The sequence below is a fragment of the Heterocephalus glaber genome, unplaced genomic scaffold, assembly GCF_053883595.1.
Source record: "Heterocephalus glaber isolate CG9 unplaced genomic scaffold, H.glaber_assembly_v1.0 deba00000331, whole genome shotgun sequence".
NCBI lineage: Eukaryota > Metazoa > Chordata > Mammalia > Rodentia > Bathyergidae > Heterocephalus > Heterocephalus glaber.
Window position 1 is genome coordinate 39,317,999 of NW_028258142.1, and position 17,926 is coordinate 39,335,924.

General features: G+C 35.3%; 1 protein-coding gene across 1 annotated transcript in view; it reads right to left on the bottom strand.

Moving 5' to 3' along the window:
- Pik3c3 (phosphatidylinositol 3-kinase catalytic subunit type 3) overlaps positions 1 to 17,926 on the bottom strand; it is a 128,004-nt gene that overhangs the window by 62,044 nt on the left and 48,034 nt on the right. Inside the window, exons 10-13 of the mRNA XM_004855249.4 lie at positions 16,463 to 16,648; positions 9,927 to 10,081; positions 7,503 to 7,593; positions 5,434 to 5,501 (exon numbers count right to left, since the gene is read on the bottom strand). Of these exons, the coding sequence (XP_004855306.1) occupies positions 5,434 to 5,501; positions 7,503 to 7,593; positions 9,927 to 10,081; positions 16,463 to 16,648 (500 nt within the window). The remainder of the gene's footprint in view (positions 1 to 5,433; positions 5,502 to 7,502; positions 7,594 to 9,926; positions 10,082 to 16,462; positions 16,649 to 17,926) is intronic.

Genomic DNA, 17,926 nt, shown 5'->3' on the forward strand with positions numbered 1-17,926 from the left:
ACTGAAAGTGTAAATAAGGATTAAAATGATTAAAATGAATAATTGATAATCTGAAATAGGAAGAAAAGGTCCAAAGGGGTAGGGGAAGTAGGAGGGGAAGGGGAAAGGAAAGAAGGGAAAGGAAAAATTATGAGACAAGAAAAAAATGGAAACAAAGTCTATGTAAATAGGGAAGGGTGGAGGGGGGTGAAGGACACACAGGTAATGGGGAAAAAATAAGAACCAAGATACATTACGTACAGGTACAAGCACCCAAAGATAAATGTGAATGTATTGTATACCTAAAATGTACCAATATAAGAATTTAAGCCAAAAAAAAAAAAAAAAAAAAAAACGAGAGAGAACTGGAGGGGAAGATCTTGGCCTGCTGATTTGCTAGGAGAAGCTTGCTGCGAATGGTTTTCCTGATGCAAACTAGGATGTTCTCATGCGGGGAGGAGCCTAGGACCTCGCTGTTGCTGGGAATCGCTGCTGTTTTCATCAGGGGAGCTCTGATCTTCACCATGAGCATCACTTCCTGGCTCCAATGTGGATCCCTCAGCTTGGTGGCAGAAACCCTTCATCTCACCAGCATAGATTTTCTGGCTTCCGCCACTGTCCTTTGGGCCTTCTAGGTGCAGATCCTCAATACAGACAAGCATGAGACATTTCCGTGGGTTCTAGGGCACTGGCTGGACTCAAGGAGGACACTGGCTTGGACTCTAGGCCTGAAATTCAGCGGGACCTGTATGGGAAATTGCTGGGATCTAGGCCCTCCGTTGAATCCTTTGGGCTTCTAGTGTGTGGTTAATTTCTTGCACTCCTTTGCATTTGACTCTTTGGGTAATTATCATAAAATAACCTTGTAAGTTATGTATTCTCCATTTAATGTATTCCCTTGCCGAATCCTGCTGACTACAACAGATGCTAACAAGCTCTTCCTTCTTTAACTTCCCAGAATAGGCTAAGCCTCTCTTAGAGCTTGTGCTGATGATGGTTCCTGGTTTGCCAATGTTGCCAATGTTGCATACAGAATGTGATGCTAGGTGCCATAATATTAAAAACTATCTCTAGATATACCTGATATGATCTTATACAAAGGCAAGTTGATAAATGAGCCTTCTTTTCTCTATTTCTTAGAGCAATATTATATCATAATAACATATTTTAGCAAGCCTTAGGACCTAGAATTTTCTGTAAAGTGCTATCAGTTAAACCACAATACTAGATCCACTGTATTATCTTCCCAGCAAGAGTTCTAAAGGAAAAATTCCAAAAACTCGAATCCAGAATGCTCTTAGACCTTTCAGAGCTGCCAATGAACACCAGACTACTTAAATTAAAATCAAAGTGCAATAAAATCAAATGCTCAGTTTCTTAGTCACATTATATACATTTCAAGTGCTCAGTAGCTAAATACACAGCATTGAAGATAATTTACATTAACTGTAAAGTTCTACTGGACAACTCTGTCTAGATTAATGAGCTACAAATAGTTAAGAAATAAGCTAATATTTTTCATTCATTCCGTTTTATAATATTTGGTCATTTCAGAACAACACCTAAGAATGTCAAAAAACAGTGGTTCTAAACTATAAAAATGTCAATATAATCTTTTTCAAAGCCAATCCTGATTGGTTTAAGTCCTTGATTGGCTCCATCAAATTTGCATATTCATTTCTTTCTTGTGTATTCATGTAGCAAATTCATTTACAAATGAACATACAGATAACCACAATATACAGGCCCTACTGCTGCATGCTATCTACTGATCTTCTTGGCCAGCATGTAAACAGTATGGCTGCAGCTATTTTCTGTGATTGAAAATACACACTGATCCTCATGATAAGGGTCAAATATTAAACACCTCTTAAATTATTTAAGTCAGAGTTCTGCTGCAATGAAAAAATATAAATGACTTCATCTAAAATATAAATGACTGTATTATCTCCAAATATGAGAAAGGTTAGGTCATGATGAGAAGACCTCGATTTAACTCATTTCTGAGTTATCTGTTCACCAATAAACTTGCTTGTACAAAGCACTCTCAGGTATTCCCTTGAAAGCTGTCACCTCAAAGTAGAAATGCAGACAAAATTGTCTGGGTAGTCATTGTAGGACGACATCAGTGAGATACCTGTTTCCTGGCAATTTCATTTTGTGGACTAAATAACTTTTATTACCATGAAAGGTCTTAAAAGTTATAGAAAACATGTCAAAAGACCCAAAGTTTACTTTCAATTTCAACACGCTAGAATGACTATAAAAATAAAAAAACTGGAATGATTTATAGATTCTGATACCCAACATTTTACAGATTGGAGACTGAAACTCCCCTCTGTGGCTTAAAAGGTTGACACAATTCATTTTAAAAGGATTGTCTGCACAACTATGGACCCCTAAGGATTTAGCTACAGCTGGATTCATGTTTAAATCACTGGAAAGGGAACAAATGAAAGAAATTCAAAATGTTCAAAAGGAAATAGCACAATTGATTAAGTTTATAATACATTTGTTACAGAAATAAACTCTCAAATGTACAGAACATCTGTGACTGTAGCCACCTGATTGATAATAATGCTTGGTATTTACTACCATATATAGAGTAAGCTTAGTGAGGAATATTTAAATTCTCACATCTTATTAATATTTTTATACTATTCTTTCCACATTGAAATAGAGTATGATCATTTTAAATCAACTGTTTGAAATTATTGTCCATACTGTTATCCTACATTCACAAAAGCAGTGTCTACCAAAATCAAGATTTCACGTCAATAGCTTTTCTCCCCATGAGTATTTCTGAATGTGTAATATGCAGACTATAAATACAGGAAAAGCAATTACTCCTTAGAGAATGAATAGACAAGGCACATGCTATTGCTCTAATGAATCAGAGATACAGTGGGAAAACATAAATCAAATCTTAGTTTGATGGAACGCACCTAAGACTGGGAACTGGGGCAGACCTTTATTATCTATAGAAAAAATAAAGTGTTCTTCCTGAGCAGAAACCATTGCCTTGTTGGAAATTGCCTGTCTACGGTAGTAGGTTTCCTCCTGTTCAGTGGCTTTCAGAATGATGTGAAAACTCTTCCTACATGAAATAACAGGTCAAAGATTCTATAAAAACTAATTTCATATTTTATAATGAAAGTCGTTCTACAGTCAAATGCAAGAATATGTATAATTTCAAAACATTACATAATCTGCATATAAGCACATAGTTTTTCTAATATTGACTACTTTTAGACTAAGTCAGAGAAAACTTTCAAAAAATACTGCAAGGAAATAAAATATGAAGGAATTCTTGGTAAATGAATAAAAAGAACATATAAAATGTTAATTTTTAAAATATCTAAGCTTAGAAGTACTTAAAAACTTGTTAACATGCCTCACTTTGTGTGTGTGTGGGGGGGTACTAGAAGCCTTCTCATTTGGCCACAACCTCTAGCTTTTTTTTTTTTTTTTTTGGTACCGGGGATCAAATTTGGGTCCTTGCGCTTGTGCAGTAGGCGGCAAAAGCTAGCTGTTTTTTTATTTTTCATTTAGAGACAGCATCTCATTAAGACACTAAATTGCCCAGGCTGGGCTCGAACTTACAGTATTTCTGCCTCAGCCTCCCAGTGTGTTGGGATTAGTCATGTGCCAACATATGTCTGCCTCCTACACACTTTTTTTTCTCTACTTTCTTTCAATATTTACTTACACTTTCATGAGGAAATGTTTTGCACAGTGCCAATGAGTAGACATACTTAAGAATTCAGACTGAAATATAGAGAATATTAGGAAACCAAGTTACATTAATAGCAAGCCAATGTAACAGTTCATGCGTGTAATTTCAGCACTCTGAAAGCTGAAGCAGGAAGAGCACTGTAAGTTCAAGGACAGCCTGAGCTACTTAGGGAGTTCAAGGCCAGTGAGAAGAACTTCAGAGCAAGATCCTGTCTCAAAAAATAAACAAATAAATACAATAACAATTTGTTAATGAGAATTTCTAAGTAAACCTTTTCAAAAGAAAAATAGTGATTAACAACCAGCCAGAATATTCTGTGTATATTTTCAAGGGTATATCAAAATTTAATGTGACAGAAAGGCATTTTTATGAATACTGAACTGTGAAAGTTGAAGCAGACAACTATTTTTCTTTCCACTACTAAGGCTCAGTGGAGAGGGGATAAATCACAGGTTCCAAAAGGGGGAAAATGACTGACTTAGTTACATTGTTGATAGTGAGTTTTCTTTCTTGTAAACAGAACTATAAAGGCATAAACAAATATTCTTTATGCAAATAACAGGACTGTATTTGTTAAAAGAGTGATTTGATTTAGTTATCTTCTTAGCAACAGGGCAGTTTCTAGAATAACACCTTTGGAGAGTGCAAAAATGAAGTTAAAGCTTGACTAGACTCATAGAATAGTTTCTCTGGGCCAAGTCTAAGAACAGTGTTTTGTTTAATTTCATCGTGAAAGGCAGAATGCCTCATTATTATTCAAAAATAATAAGCTTTCAAAATAGGAATCCACTAATTAATTTGTACTAGTTAAGGTTGTAAATTAAGCAGCAAGATAGATCAGAGATCACTTCTACAATTAAACAACTTAGGTATTAAAAAATGATACATAGTTTTCAGTATTTTCTCAAAGAGAGGCTTCTGGTAAAGCTTACTCAACTGGCTCTGCTCTTTGTTTTCTCTGTAAAACCGGTAAGATTCATTTAAATAGTGTTGAATCCCAGTGTTTTCTTTTATTGAGCCAAAATACTTCTCATTGTGGCTGAAACTACTTGTCCTCTAACCTTTAGAAGCCTGTCACAGATAAGTGAAACGAAGCTTCCTATAGCTGTGTGTTTGGAATTCAGTTAGACTCTCTTGCCTTAGTTTCTCTTTTCTTCAGTACACTCAGTATATTGTTCTCATGTAAAACAGACAGTTAATACTTACCCATGTAACCTCAGAGGGAAAAATGAGAAAAGATCACTGAGTATACTCTGCCAATGGCAAAGTGGTAAATGATCTAATCCTAGATCAGGGTCTAAGTTCAGTTAAAGCATGCCTCTGTTTAAGTTTCTTTTCATCATTAAAAGGAAAAATATATTTTTGAGTTCTGACTTTCTATTTTTGCATGATTCCAAAATTTTGGTAAATAATGTAAAAATACACTCTTGAAAAATTATAAAGGATAATGCACTACTTACACAGCAGAAAAGTCAAACAAATCAAACTGTAAAAACACATTATCTCAACTCTTGAAAAATTAGTGAACAGGAGAGACGCACTAATGCTAACAAACATTTCTATGAACACAGTTATAAAGGAATCAAAGTAAATATAAATACTTTGTCTAGGCGTCTCGTGATTGCCCACATCTTATGTTAAATTGCCATTACCATTTACAGCAGGGAAAAATGGTCTTTGGGAATAAGTAAATAAAACAGAAAATTACTTCCACATACCAGTACAAATAATTAGCCAGTGTTGAGTTCTTGCAGGCTCTTGATATCAAGAACGTACACAGATCTTGCTGAAAGAATTAAAAGAAATGTATATATAATCATCTACCAATCAGAATAAGAAAGCATACATTGGCTTATCAGTTTTCATCTGTACATCTTACACCATAATTCAGATTTTCACCCATCCATCTACACTTGCATTTTTCCTTCATCCTTGCCACCTATCCATCCACCCATCCATCCACCCACACAATATTTATTCTAAATCAGGCAATATATAAGAGGTTAGGATATCTCAGTTTAGAGCAACTGTCCTCCTAGAGCTTAATATTTAATAGAGGAAGAAAGACATTAAAGAAATGATCATTGAAATAGTATAGACTAAGGGCTAGGGATTTAGCTCAGTAGTTCTGCCACCTGCCTCACAAGTGCAGGATCCTGAGTTGGATCCCCGGTACCAAAAAAAAAAAAAAAAGAAAGAAAATAAATAGCACAGATGAGGAGGTCAGAAAGGGCAGGAATCAGGAAATCAGGATATCATATTTAGCTGAGACCAAGATGACACTATATATAAAGCCTCTGAGCTTGGCTTGCTCAAAAAAATTTTAAAGGACCAGTGTAGTTAAATTACAGTGAACACTAAATAAAGAGGCTGAAAAGACAAAGGTCAAACTATATAAAACCTTTTTAAGTGCACAATGCTGAGTATGAACTTTATTTAAAAAGCAGTAAACATGGAAAGAAAGATCTTAACAGGAAAGTAAGATGATGTGCCTTACACTTTATGAAAATGACTCTGGTTATTCTGAGAAGTACAGGTTGGTTAAGATGCTATCAAAGTCATCTAGAAGAATGTATGGTGGGAGTGGAGTTAACAAGAAGTCAAATGTAAGAAATACTTTGGCTTTGTGGGGATGGGAAAGGGGTTTGGGCATGGGGGGGGGGATGGGAAAAAGGGGAGGGGTGGGGGAAGTAAAGAGGATGAAGACTGAATAAAAATAAAAGGATCAATATGCAATATATGCATGTTCCAAATCCCTATAATGGATATATTTATTATGTTCTGCAAATAAGTACTAATAAATTTTTTTAATTAAAAAGAAAAGAGGTAGCATTGCCCTTTTAATATGTACAGACATTTTGGCTATCATTCACTGCAATGCTAGAATATTAGCTCCATGCTGTCTGTTTTGTTTTCTGGTGCATCATAGCACCCAGAACAGTTTCTGGTACATATAAGAGCTCAAAAACTATGCATGAATGGCTGCATGATTTAACCACTGAATGTTTAGTTTTCAAAGGGTAAAATAATTAGTCCACAGTAGAATGGCTCCTTAGGATTCACGTAAGGATTCTATGATTCTTTGATTTTAAAATTCTTTCTCTAGTTAAATATACTCTGTTACATCAAGAGGTATATAAACATGCAAACTTTAGTCAACAGTTAAAAGATTCATTCAGTCATTAACTTCTAAAATATATATATTGAAATTGAACTTTTAATATCAAAGGATATATTAGTTTTCAAACTGGGGACACGAGAGTATTACATTAGAAGTCTTGGGGACAAACGTGATAGTACATACAAGATCAACTGTTGCAGTGCACTTCCAAATGTATTTTTCAAAGTAGCACTATTCTGAGTGGCCTGTTTTACCTCAAAAATAAACCTATCTGTATGAGCTAAAAACCGTGGCCTCATGTATTATACCTAGTAACAGACTCATATATTGGTACACTGTAATCACAAACAACAATTACAGTAATGCTCATAAATATGTTAAAAATAAATATTCTGAGTCTCCCTAATAAAATATTTAGGCCTAGTTCATTTTCACATTGCATATGAATCCATTTATACACCCACAGCACCAATAAAATCATGTGAATTAAAGCTATCTGGTACATTACACTCAAAGGAGAAGTTATAAACATGCATCATAAAACAAGTTATTTAACAAAGTTATAATATTTAGTTTATTAATAAATATCAAGGTTTTAAAGATCAACATAAAATGTTTACTTGGTAGGATCTCTCCTACAGTAAGCTACAAAGACTTGATACTCACCTCTAGATTTTCACCATCTGAAACTTCTTTTGTTTTAGACGCAGGAGGAGGAGAAGACACTGGAGGAAGAGGACTGGTTATGATTTGAGAGCTGAAAAGTAACAGGAAGGATCACTGAGATGTAAAATACTCTGTCTAGAAGAAAAACCACTGTGTGTACGTGTGTGTGGTACAGAGGACTGAACACAGGGCTTTTGTCCCGAGCAACATCTCCGGCACTTTTTATTTTATTTTAAAAATTCTGAGATAGGGTCTTGCCAATTTGCCCTAGCTGAGCTAGAACTTGTGATCCCAGTGCATCAGCCTCCCAAGTAGCTGGGATTATAGTGTGGGCCACTGTGCCTCACTGAAAACATTTTTTAGCACAGTTCAATTTAATTGCATCTGATTAATCATCATTTCCTAAAGCGTGTTCTGTTCAACATCAGAGTCATATTATCTTCTGGCAAAAGAATTCTATGTCAAAGATGACAGAGTAATACCTTTTGAAGATTTACATTCAAGTATATATGCTGGTATAGGTTTTAATAAGTACTGTAAGTATTTTGTTTTGCTTTTTTTTTCTTCTGATGGTACTGGGGATTGAATCCAGGGCCTTCATACTGAGCTATACCCTCAGACATTTTGAGACAGGGTCTCACGAAGTTGCTCAGATGGGGCTAATACTTGCAATCCTCCTGCCTCAGTCTCCCAGAGTGCTGGGATTACATGTGTGAACTTCCACCTAGGGCTTGTCCATTTTTTTTAAGAGTATTTTACATTAAACCTGCGTTTCCCAAGCATATATATGGCCACAAGACCATCTCCACCTCTTTTATCACACAGAATACATGATCAACATACCACAATTTGGAAAATAATGGGCTAGTTTTCATTCTGACAAAAAAATTCACCCTTGAATAAGAAGGTAAGAGAGCATAACTTGAAATTGAAGGCCTCCAATGTAGAGTGGAAAAAAACAACTAATCACTTCTCTTAAAAACAGAAAAATATAAAGTAGCCTAGGGATGCAAAAATGGCATTTTCCTATTTTCCAGTTCTCCAGATAAATACAGACGATAGAGCATAATATTATGAACATAATAAAGAAAAATTCAGAATCCAATCTTAGGCTCATGCAATAAATGAAATGGCTGGAGAGACTCTGGAACACTGAATTTTAGTTTTGCTTCTATCATTAACAAGCTTCTTTCAAAAAAGGCATTTTAAATCAACAAACCTCAGATTTTTCACCTTAAAGTTCCTATTTATCTCAAAGTCTTAAGATTTTAGGGAAAGGAAATGGCAAAGTTGAAAGAACATGGTTTTAGGAGTCAATATTTGCAAGACAGGGAGGGGATTTAGCTCAGTGGTTCTGCTGCCTGCCTTGCAAGCGCAAGGACCCAAGTTCAATCCCTGGTACCAAAAAAAAAAAAAAAAAATTGCAAGACAAAGACCGGCTCATTTACTTAACTTCTCATCTGTCCTTCATCTAAAAATTAAGGATATGAACACCAACCTTAGAAACTGCTGCAATGTTGGGCGTTCCAGTGGTGCAATCAGTTAGCTCACAGTACTTACAGAAATTGTTGCAATGAGATAATGTATGTGGACCACTGGCATAGGGTCAGGTACACAGTTGGGACTTGGTCCTTGTTATTATTTTTAATAGCTGTTTTCTAATTCAGATAATTTGCTATTTGCTTAGTGTAACTATGAAAGAAGAGAAAGCGGCTAATAAAATAAACTTCTCATATAATTATTTGGGCCCACTAAGCTACCCTATCCTTCATTTTATTTTAACGTACACAGTAGTAGTAACTAATACTTACTGAACACAAAGTGTTAGACAAGTCTCTAAATGCTAAACTAGCCTTAAATCATTTAATCTTCAAAAAATCTGTAAAGATTGGTTATTATTGCTATATTTAATTTTAAGGGGAGAAAGTGGAGTCACATAAAGAATATGCAACTTGAACCATTTTGCACAGCGCTAATAGCCAGGTGTGGTGGTACACATCAGTAAACCCAGCACTCTGGAAGCCTGAGGGAGGATCACAAGTTTGAGTCTAGCCTGGGCAACTTAGCAACTAGTGAGACCCTGTCTCAAAATTATAAAAGAGTGGGACATGCAGCTCAACACCAAGGACATGGTGGGTCCAATTCCCAGTACTGGGCAGGGCGAGGGTAGGGGTGGGGAGGAGAGATACGATGACCACAAAATAAAACAAATTTGAACAGCTAATAAATAGTAGAGTTGAGACTTTAATATAGGTATTTGGTAAGTTGTGTTCTGTACGTGCACATGGGTTATATATATTCACTGATAAACCTTCAAAATTAGTAGAGCTAAGGTTTGGTACATTTGGGGAAAAAGAATGAGAAGACAATTTAAAATGTCAAAAACTATAAAATTTGAAATATATCCTTACTGAATATCCATACCTATCTATTTCTGCAGAACTTATTCCAGAACTTGACACACTCTCTGACACTGAACCCTGACTATCCTTCTTGGTCGGTTCCAACCCATTCCTTATGTCATCAAAATTTTCATATTTGAGAGCCTGGACCAGCTGTAATAAATACATCAACAAATCCTGGAAAACAAACAACAAAATAGGGTAATATTAGAAAAGCAAAAACAAAATAAAGACACAACTCATTCCTAAATGTTAAGCTAACATTTTAGGTTTATCTACTACTCTCCAGCTATTTCACCTTTGGTGTTACTAAGTTACTTAACCCCTTTTGGTGCCTCATAGCATTCTCCTCTGTAAAATGAACACAGTAATATAAGATTTAGATAGTCATGAGCATTAAATCATTTAATAGAAGTAAGTTACACAAGAGTATGTGGCACACAATTAAGTGGCTGTCCCATCAGTGGTCTAACATAGTGGTATCTAAAGGATTCCTTTTTCTCCCAGAAAAATCAGATAAATACATTCTACAAGGTGTGGTCAAAGTATACAGTGAATATTTAAATATTAAAAAACTGATTACAGTAAAAGACACACATTCCTATTAGTCCCCCTCAAAGAACTCTCCCTTTCTTGGAACATGCTTATCTTACATCTCTTGCCACTTTCTGAAACAGTTCTGAAGTCCTCTTTTGTGAACAGGTGATCAAGAAACATGGTGAATATTGCTGTCGTGTGCCATCCCATAGAAAGGTAGGTTCCACTCAAGAAAACATCTTGGTGTGTCCTCATCCACCTCACTCACCAGATCTGGCAATGTGAGGCTTCTGGCTCTGTCTCTTCCTCAACATCAAAATGATCATGAGAGGTAGACATTTTGAATAAATTCAAGACATCCAGGCAGCCACAACAGTGCAACTAAGCACACTCACAAAAAACTTCCCGAACTGCTTCAGAAAGAGGGTGTGTTTGAAGCAAGGAGGAGTATTTTAAGGGAATTAGTGACAATAGGGTAATAAACTTTTCAATTAAACATTCATTGTTATTTTTCAATCATACTTTGCTTAAGATAATTATATAAAAGACTTCAAATTTTCAAGTTTTAAAAGTACTTCTGTTTCATGATCTTCCCTGGTTAGGACTTTTTTGTAAGCTTTCGCCTTTTTTTCCCCCCTTAAAGCTCAGGTTTTAGAGAACCCCAAGTGCTTCTTAAATGGAAGATCCTATAAAACAGACATTTTAACACCCCCCAAGGAAATGCTTGCTTCTGCCAGCTAACAAAAGCTTAAAGAGAAAAAGCCTAAACCTAAATTCCCTATATTTCTGATAATCAATGAGATAATGAGGACTAAAAAGGTATCAACAACATAGATTTTACTTTTCTAAATTTTCTCTGAGTGTAAAAAGACTAATGTTATGATGAAAATGTTTCCTGTATGACTTTATAAAAGTAGTTGTTCACTTTTTTCAAGGACTATTAAGGAAATGCTAGCAAATTTACTCAAAAATAATTAAAAACTGAAGAAACTTGCAAAATTAAAAAATTTGAAAAATCAGTTATTTCCAATTCCAACTGTCATTCACCTAACTATAACCCATGAAACTCAAAACTAAGTAATTCTGAGAACTGAGATTATCAATTATCAATCCTCTATTTGTCCATAACCCACATTAAACATTCATTGAATATTTCATGGCCTACACTTTTCTTTCCTATCAACAGCATCCACAGCACCCACAATTACTTCTTTATTTCCACTGTTATTTCCACTGTTCCATAGATCCATGAGGACCAAGACAACTTGGCAGCAACTTATTTTCTTACTTAATACTATTTTTTTCAAAATTTGTATCTTACCTCAACATAGTAAAAACTTGAATCATTAAGCAAACAAAAAGTAATATAAATGATTTCATCATGTATGAGTTAAACAATTAACTGGCTGATTCCTACTTGCATATGTCAATGTCAGTGGCCAGGGAAATCAAGTGCTCTGGATGAAAGCACTTCTATAGTGTTCTGTTTCCAAAAAGTTTTTGACTGGACCAATAAACATTATTAACATATTTGAGATTTATAGCATCCAAACACTATACTTACAAATTTTTTTCCTCAGGAAAAATAGTATGTCACACAATGAAAGGTGATCAATATTAATGATATTAATGATAAGTATCTTTCTTTGGCGGTGTGATTCAGTTTCACTGCTAGTCTTCACTACCAACTGCTAAATGTGTCACCTGTGTGTTTTCCCAAAAACAGAAAAGACTTAATAATATGAAATCAAAAACGCTGCATATTATTAAATTCCCAGGAAGGGGAAATTTTTAAAAACATTTTTTTTTTAAATCATTGATCACTATCTGATTTTCTTGGTCTTCTGGTATTCTATATTTCAACTACTGTATACTTTTCTTCATGTATATGAAAATTAATCACAACAGTAAGAATAAAGCCTGCTTCCTCATTATACAGTCATATCTTGGAAAATGTAAAATGTTTTCAAGCATGATGAACATAAGTATGTGAGTAAAAGAAAATAAAACAAAAAAAATATATGTATAGTCTCGTTTCAAGCTCAGATATTCAGTAAAGCTTTCCCGAGAGCCATGAAATTTTATAGTGTTCACCATTTTTCTTAAGAACAAGTTAATTCCAACGCTACAAAGTGCAAATGCAAAGCCCCATGCCAAAATCACTTGCTGAACTCCCATTTCTTACTGAAGCAAAAGTAACTTTTCATATAGACATACTCAGCTAAGAGACACGAGTTTGTCAAGAGCTACAAATATCCCACACTCTTGTCAAAGTGAAATAGTTTTTGTTCTTTTCGTACTTTTCAATTTCCTTGCTTTTGTTTTTATTGTTCTCAACTTGAGATACGAACTCCAATTATGAGATCAACATTTCATTCATGTCTTTCTCCAATACCCCTCCTCAGTTTTATTTTTAATTAACAAGTATAAATAAGAAAAGAGATGAAATAGTTCAAGCAACAAACAATATACTATAATTGTCAGAAAATAAATCTGATTTTTTAAAATGAATCAAGTTTTCATAAAATCGAGATGTGAATCATGTTGCTAAAAGAGGAGGCTATCATAAAGGTGTAGAAGTCTTTTTAACTCAAAATTTTTGTGGAGTTAAATTAAACTTCAAGGCAAGAATAAGTACAAAAATTATAAATAGTGAAAAAAGAAAAGAATTTGTTTAATGTATTATAAAGCTATGTTTTTAACGTATGATTTTAGCATAACTGAAGACTTATAAGGGATTATCAGCAAATGTAAAAAGCACATATCTTTTGGCCTAGTAATTCCAATGCAAGCTATATATTCAAGATTATGAGAAATATGCAAAAATACAAAAATCTGCTCATGAAAATGTAATTACAGCAAAGGACTAGAAATAATTCCCTATCCAAAGATACTCATTGCTTAAGTATATTATAAAATAAACTCACAATAGAGTATTATGCCACTGTTTAAAAAGTATAAGATACATCTACAGTAACAAGGTTCGGAATAAATTACACCAAAACACTTAGCACTCTAGCATTCAAATATTTTAAATTACTTTTTTTTTTTGGTACTGGGGATCAAAACTCGGGACCTTGTGCTTTCGAGGCAGGTAGCAGAACCACCAAGCTAAATCCCTGGCTTAAATTACATATTTGAGTAGGACTCATATTAAGTTTGAGAAACAGTAGTCAGAAATGACTCTATCCCTTTCCTGCAGCAGGTTCTAAGACCTTCACGTAAGAAGTATCCTTCCTAAACCCAGAGGTACACTTGTCTCAGAAGATGGAGGACAGTGAGAAGAGTCTCAACAAACAACCTGATTTTTCCAGCTTGTTACTCTTACAATGCTCATCCCTCCTTTGCCCCAGTGCATTTCCCTTGACTTTCTATCATTCATCAAATTTAGTATAAACATGCTCAAGTTTAACTGTTTCTGAGGTTTTTATTTCCTTATGAAGATGCTCTTTCCATGTAGTGTTTATAGTGAATAAATATGTTTTTCTTTTTGCTAAAGTCCTGAGAACCTAGAAGGACAGGAGGAAAAAGATATCCATAAAGGTCAGAATACAGTATTTTTTTAACAGACTAAATATATACCCTTAACTACATGATGGATACTCATTTGCCTATGTTTCCTTACTTTATGGACAGTGTGTGCATGCATAAATATATATACACACACATACATATGTATACACACACATATATACCCATACATATATATACGTACACACACATATACATATAATCTGCCAAAAAATGTATGTATCAGGAAAATAAAAATTTATACAAATATTTTGATACTAAATTTATTGAGACGTCATAAAATTAATACAAGTTACTTTTGACCTCTACAATTAGAAGAGGTGCTCAAAGTGGTGGCCATTAGCTTCCAGCAATTATAGTATGGCGAACTGCTGAAATGTGTATAATTTTTTGGTGGTGTCTCTCTTTCTCTATACGTTCACACATACATGGATACATAAATATATGCTGATATTGAGAAACTGTCCATGATTTACACTTCAATTAATAAGGCCAATTTTAATAGCATATTCCCATCTATATTAATTTTTAAAAGCAAGAGGTATATATACTACAAATGCATAAATAATCTTATAATTGCAGAGAGAACATATGGAAGTATATGTAAGTGACTACCCGTGATACTGTGATATGGTTAGTACATTTGGTCTTTATCCCTGGTTCCTAACAAGATCCTTAAAACTTGCAGTTTCCTAAGTGGTAAGTAAGAATCACTAAGGCAAAAGGAGAGTAACAAGCCCCTTTCCACAGCACATAAGTTTATGCTAAGGAGGTTACTCTGCAAAGCCCCGAAGGATGTGTGCCAGTTCCCAGAGGAACCAGCCAGGTAATTAAAGAACTGCAACTTTATTCGCTTATTTATCTTTATTTTTGAGACGGGGTCTCACTTTGTAGTGCAGACTGACCCTGAACTCACTATGTAGCCCAGGGTGGCCTGGAATTTGGGGATCCTCCTGCCTCAGACTCCTGAGTGCTGGCATTACAGGCGTGTGGCACTGCACCCGGCTAGGGTCGCAACTTTAATCCCATTCCCCAAACTCTAGGGTCAGGGCCCAAAGATTGACTTAATCATCATTGCTTGATGATTTCATCAATCATACCTATGTAACGAGGTATCCATAAAAATTTAACATGAAAAGATCTTAAAAGCTCTGGCTTAGTGAACAAGAATATATTCCTGAAGCAGTAAACAAAAGTTGCTGTGCTCAAGGCCTCACTCTACGCATCTCTTCATCTCTCTGACTGATCACTCTATCCTTTAAAATATCCTTCTAATCTCACCATGTTGGCACACGCCTGTAATCCTACCACTTGGGAGGCTGAGACAGGGGTTCAAGACCAGCCTGGGTTAACACAAGTTTAAGGCTATCCTGAACTATGCAGTGAGTAGCATAAATGTATATACATCTTTTGTAAGTAACAGGCAACAGTAAGTAATATCTCCCAGTTTTGTAAATCATTATAACAAATCATTGAACCCATAGTGGGAGTCAAGAGAACCCATAATTAATAGCCAGTCAGTCAGTCGTCTGCACTGTGTCTCAAAATAATCTAATGGAAGGTAGAATGTGGTAGACTGACAACTGCTGAAGATAGGTGAATTATATTTGAAGGTTCGCTATACTATTCATGTTATTGTTTAAAATTTACTAACTACACACATATATCAACTTTAGTTAAATGCTTCATTTACTTCTTTAAATTCAGATGCCACTACTAATTCGAAATGATTGCACTGTTTCGTTTTCTGTGCTTGCTTGTTTTTTTGAAAATCAGTAAGTGTCATTGAGATAGATATTCATATGCATATGGAGGCTTTAGAAAAATTAAGAAATTACTTGATTAGCCTAATTCATTAGGAATAAAACTCAAAATCTATCAATCCTTTGTGTCAACTAGTGTTTCCCCTTTCTAATAGCCTCACATGTATATAAAACTTCAGCATAAAATTTGCAGTCCTTGCATTCTAGAGGATTCAAAACCACCTTTGGAAAATCTACATGTTCACATAATTGTCAGCAGCTGGAAGTTTCAGGGAGGCGTTTGAATGAAGGACAGCAAGATGACCATGCATCTCTGTGCTCTAACAGCCCCACGGGTTTTGCAAGGCTACAATTAAATGTGGCTTGTTGTATACTGACTGATAGAGGGGATCTGAATTATTCCCTAGATGGTGCTGCATTAAACCATTTTTCATTAGAATTCCTTTTTCCAGACAGAGCAATACAAGCTCTGGTGCCAGGGAAATGTCCGGGGAGAGATTGTCCTACCACGTAACAGATCAGGAAGTAAATTTTCATTTCACAGAGGGGTCCTTGGAGGAATATTTTAATTTTACTTCTGAAAACACATGTAGTATATCCGCTTCCCATCTAAAAATCTCCCCTGTGCACGCTCTTGCATGTTCTCCCTCTATCTTTCTCTCCTACATAGTCTATAATTAGGCCCCAGTTTATAATGTACCTAGTCAAGGAGTAATGAATACCATACCTCGTCATCAGCCTGTCGCAACCGGGCCACAGCATAACGTCTCACTGTTGGGTTGGTGTAATGAGAGGATAACAGTTCCAAGGAATCCTCAACATCCATTGGCTTCCATTTTCCTAGAAGTTCCAATGCCTGCTTGGCCTCCTGAGGTAGATCCCAATTAACACATTTCAAGAATTTCGTCAAAGCCTAAAGTTAGAAAAAAAATATTTTTTAAATTAGGAACAGCTGTCGGGTGTGGCAGTACATGCCTGTAATCCCAGTAACTTGGGAGGGAGAAGCAGGAGGATTGCTGCCATGTTCAAGGCCAGCCTGAGCTACATAGTGAGTTCAAGGCCAGCCTGAACTACATAGCAAGACCCTGTCTCAAAAAAACAAAAACAAAAACAAAAAGTAGAAACAACATCCTATTGCCAGGAATAGGAAAGATCAAGGGTGACTAGGCAGAGTTGTACTTGGTCCCGATGGCTGGGTCACAAAGTCAGCAACAGACTCCTTGTGTAAACACTCAGTGTAGTTATATGTACGACCCCAGCAAAACACCGCAGAAGAGGATACAAGCTTGTTTCCTCTATACATTTTCCAGGCCAAAAATTTTGCAAAGCAGGATCAAGTTTTAAATTGCTTTTGCTTTTCATCGTTTTGCTTGTTATTTTAAAATACTGCAGGCTTCATAACATGAAAACAGTTGAGACATATCTCATGAACTCTAAGATCACTTGGAAATAATTTTCATTTTACAGCATCTACTTGATAATGTGGTTTTAGTAAGATGACAGTCACTCTAATTTGTAAATAAACAAACAAGTACATTACCAAAAAGCTCTTGGCTTTTCTTTCTCAAAATACTTCATTGACACTTCTCACCACAATCCAAACCTCAATTTCATAAGCTCTCATCACCATTCCATGCTTCAGCCAAGTTAACCAATTTTAAAAATGACTCTCCATCTACAATCCCTCCTTAAATGTTCTTCAGCAAAACAGTGGTATCCTCTTAAGGTCAACTTGTCAAAAACTCAATTTTCTCCCAGAAGTTTCAAGCAACTTTAAGCTCTTCCTTTAGTAGTTGGCTCAGTTGTACCACTGTCATTTAAATAATGCTCTTCTAACTACCAAATGCTTTTGTGGGCTTTATCTCTACAATTGGGGCCTGGATTCCCCGAAGACAGCTGCACTCTTCCTATCTACCACCATCACTCCATTTAGCATAATTCTCTCTCTTCACATAGGACAGATTGTCCCAACATTCCATGCATTTACTTTTCACTTCTAAAATATATGTCTAGATTGAATGTGGAAACAAAGTAACACTTCTTAAATAAGTACAATAAAAGCTTTTCCATTTCACAGTACATCAGCAGTCTTAATAGAAATGTGTACTTATAAGCAAATCTTGCAGCACACCAATGTATTTAATAACTGAAACAATCTAACTCCTAGATTCTCAGATTTATAGATCTATTA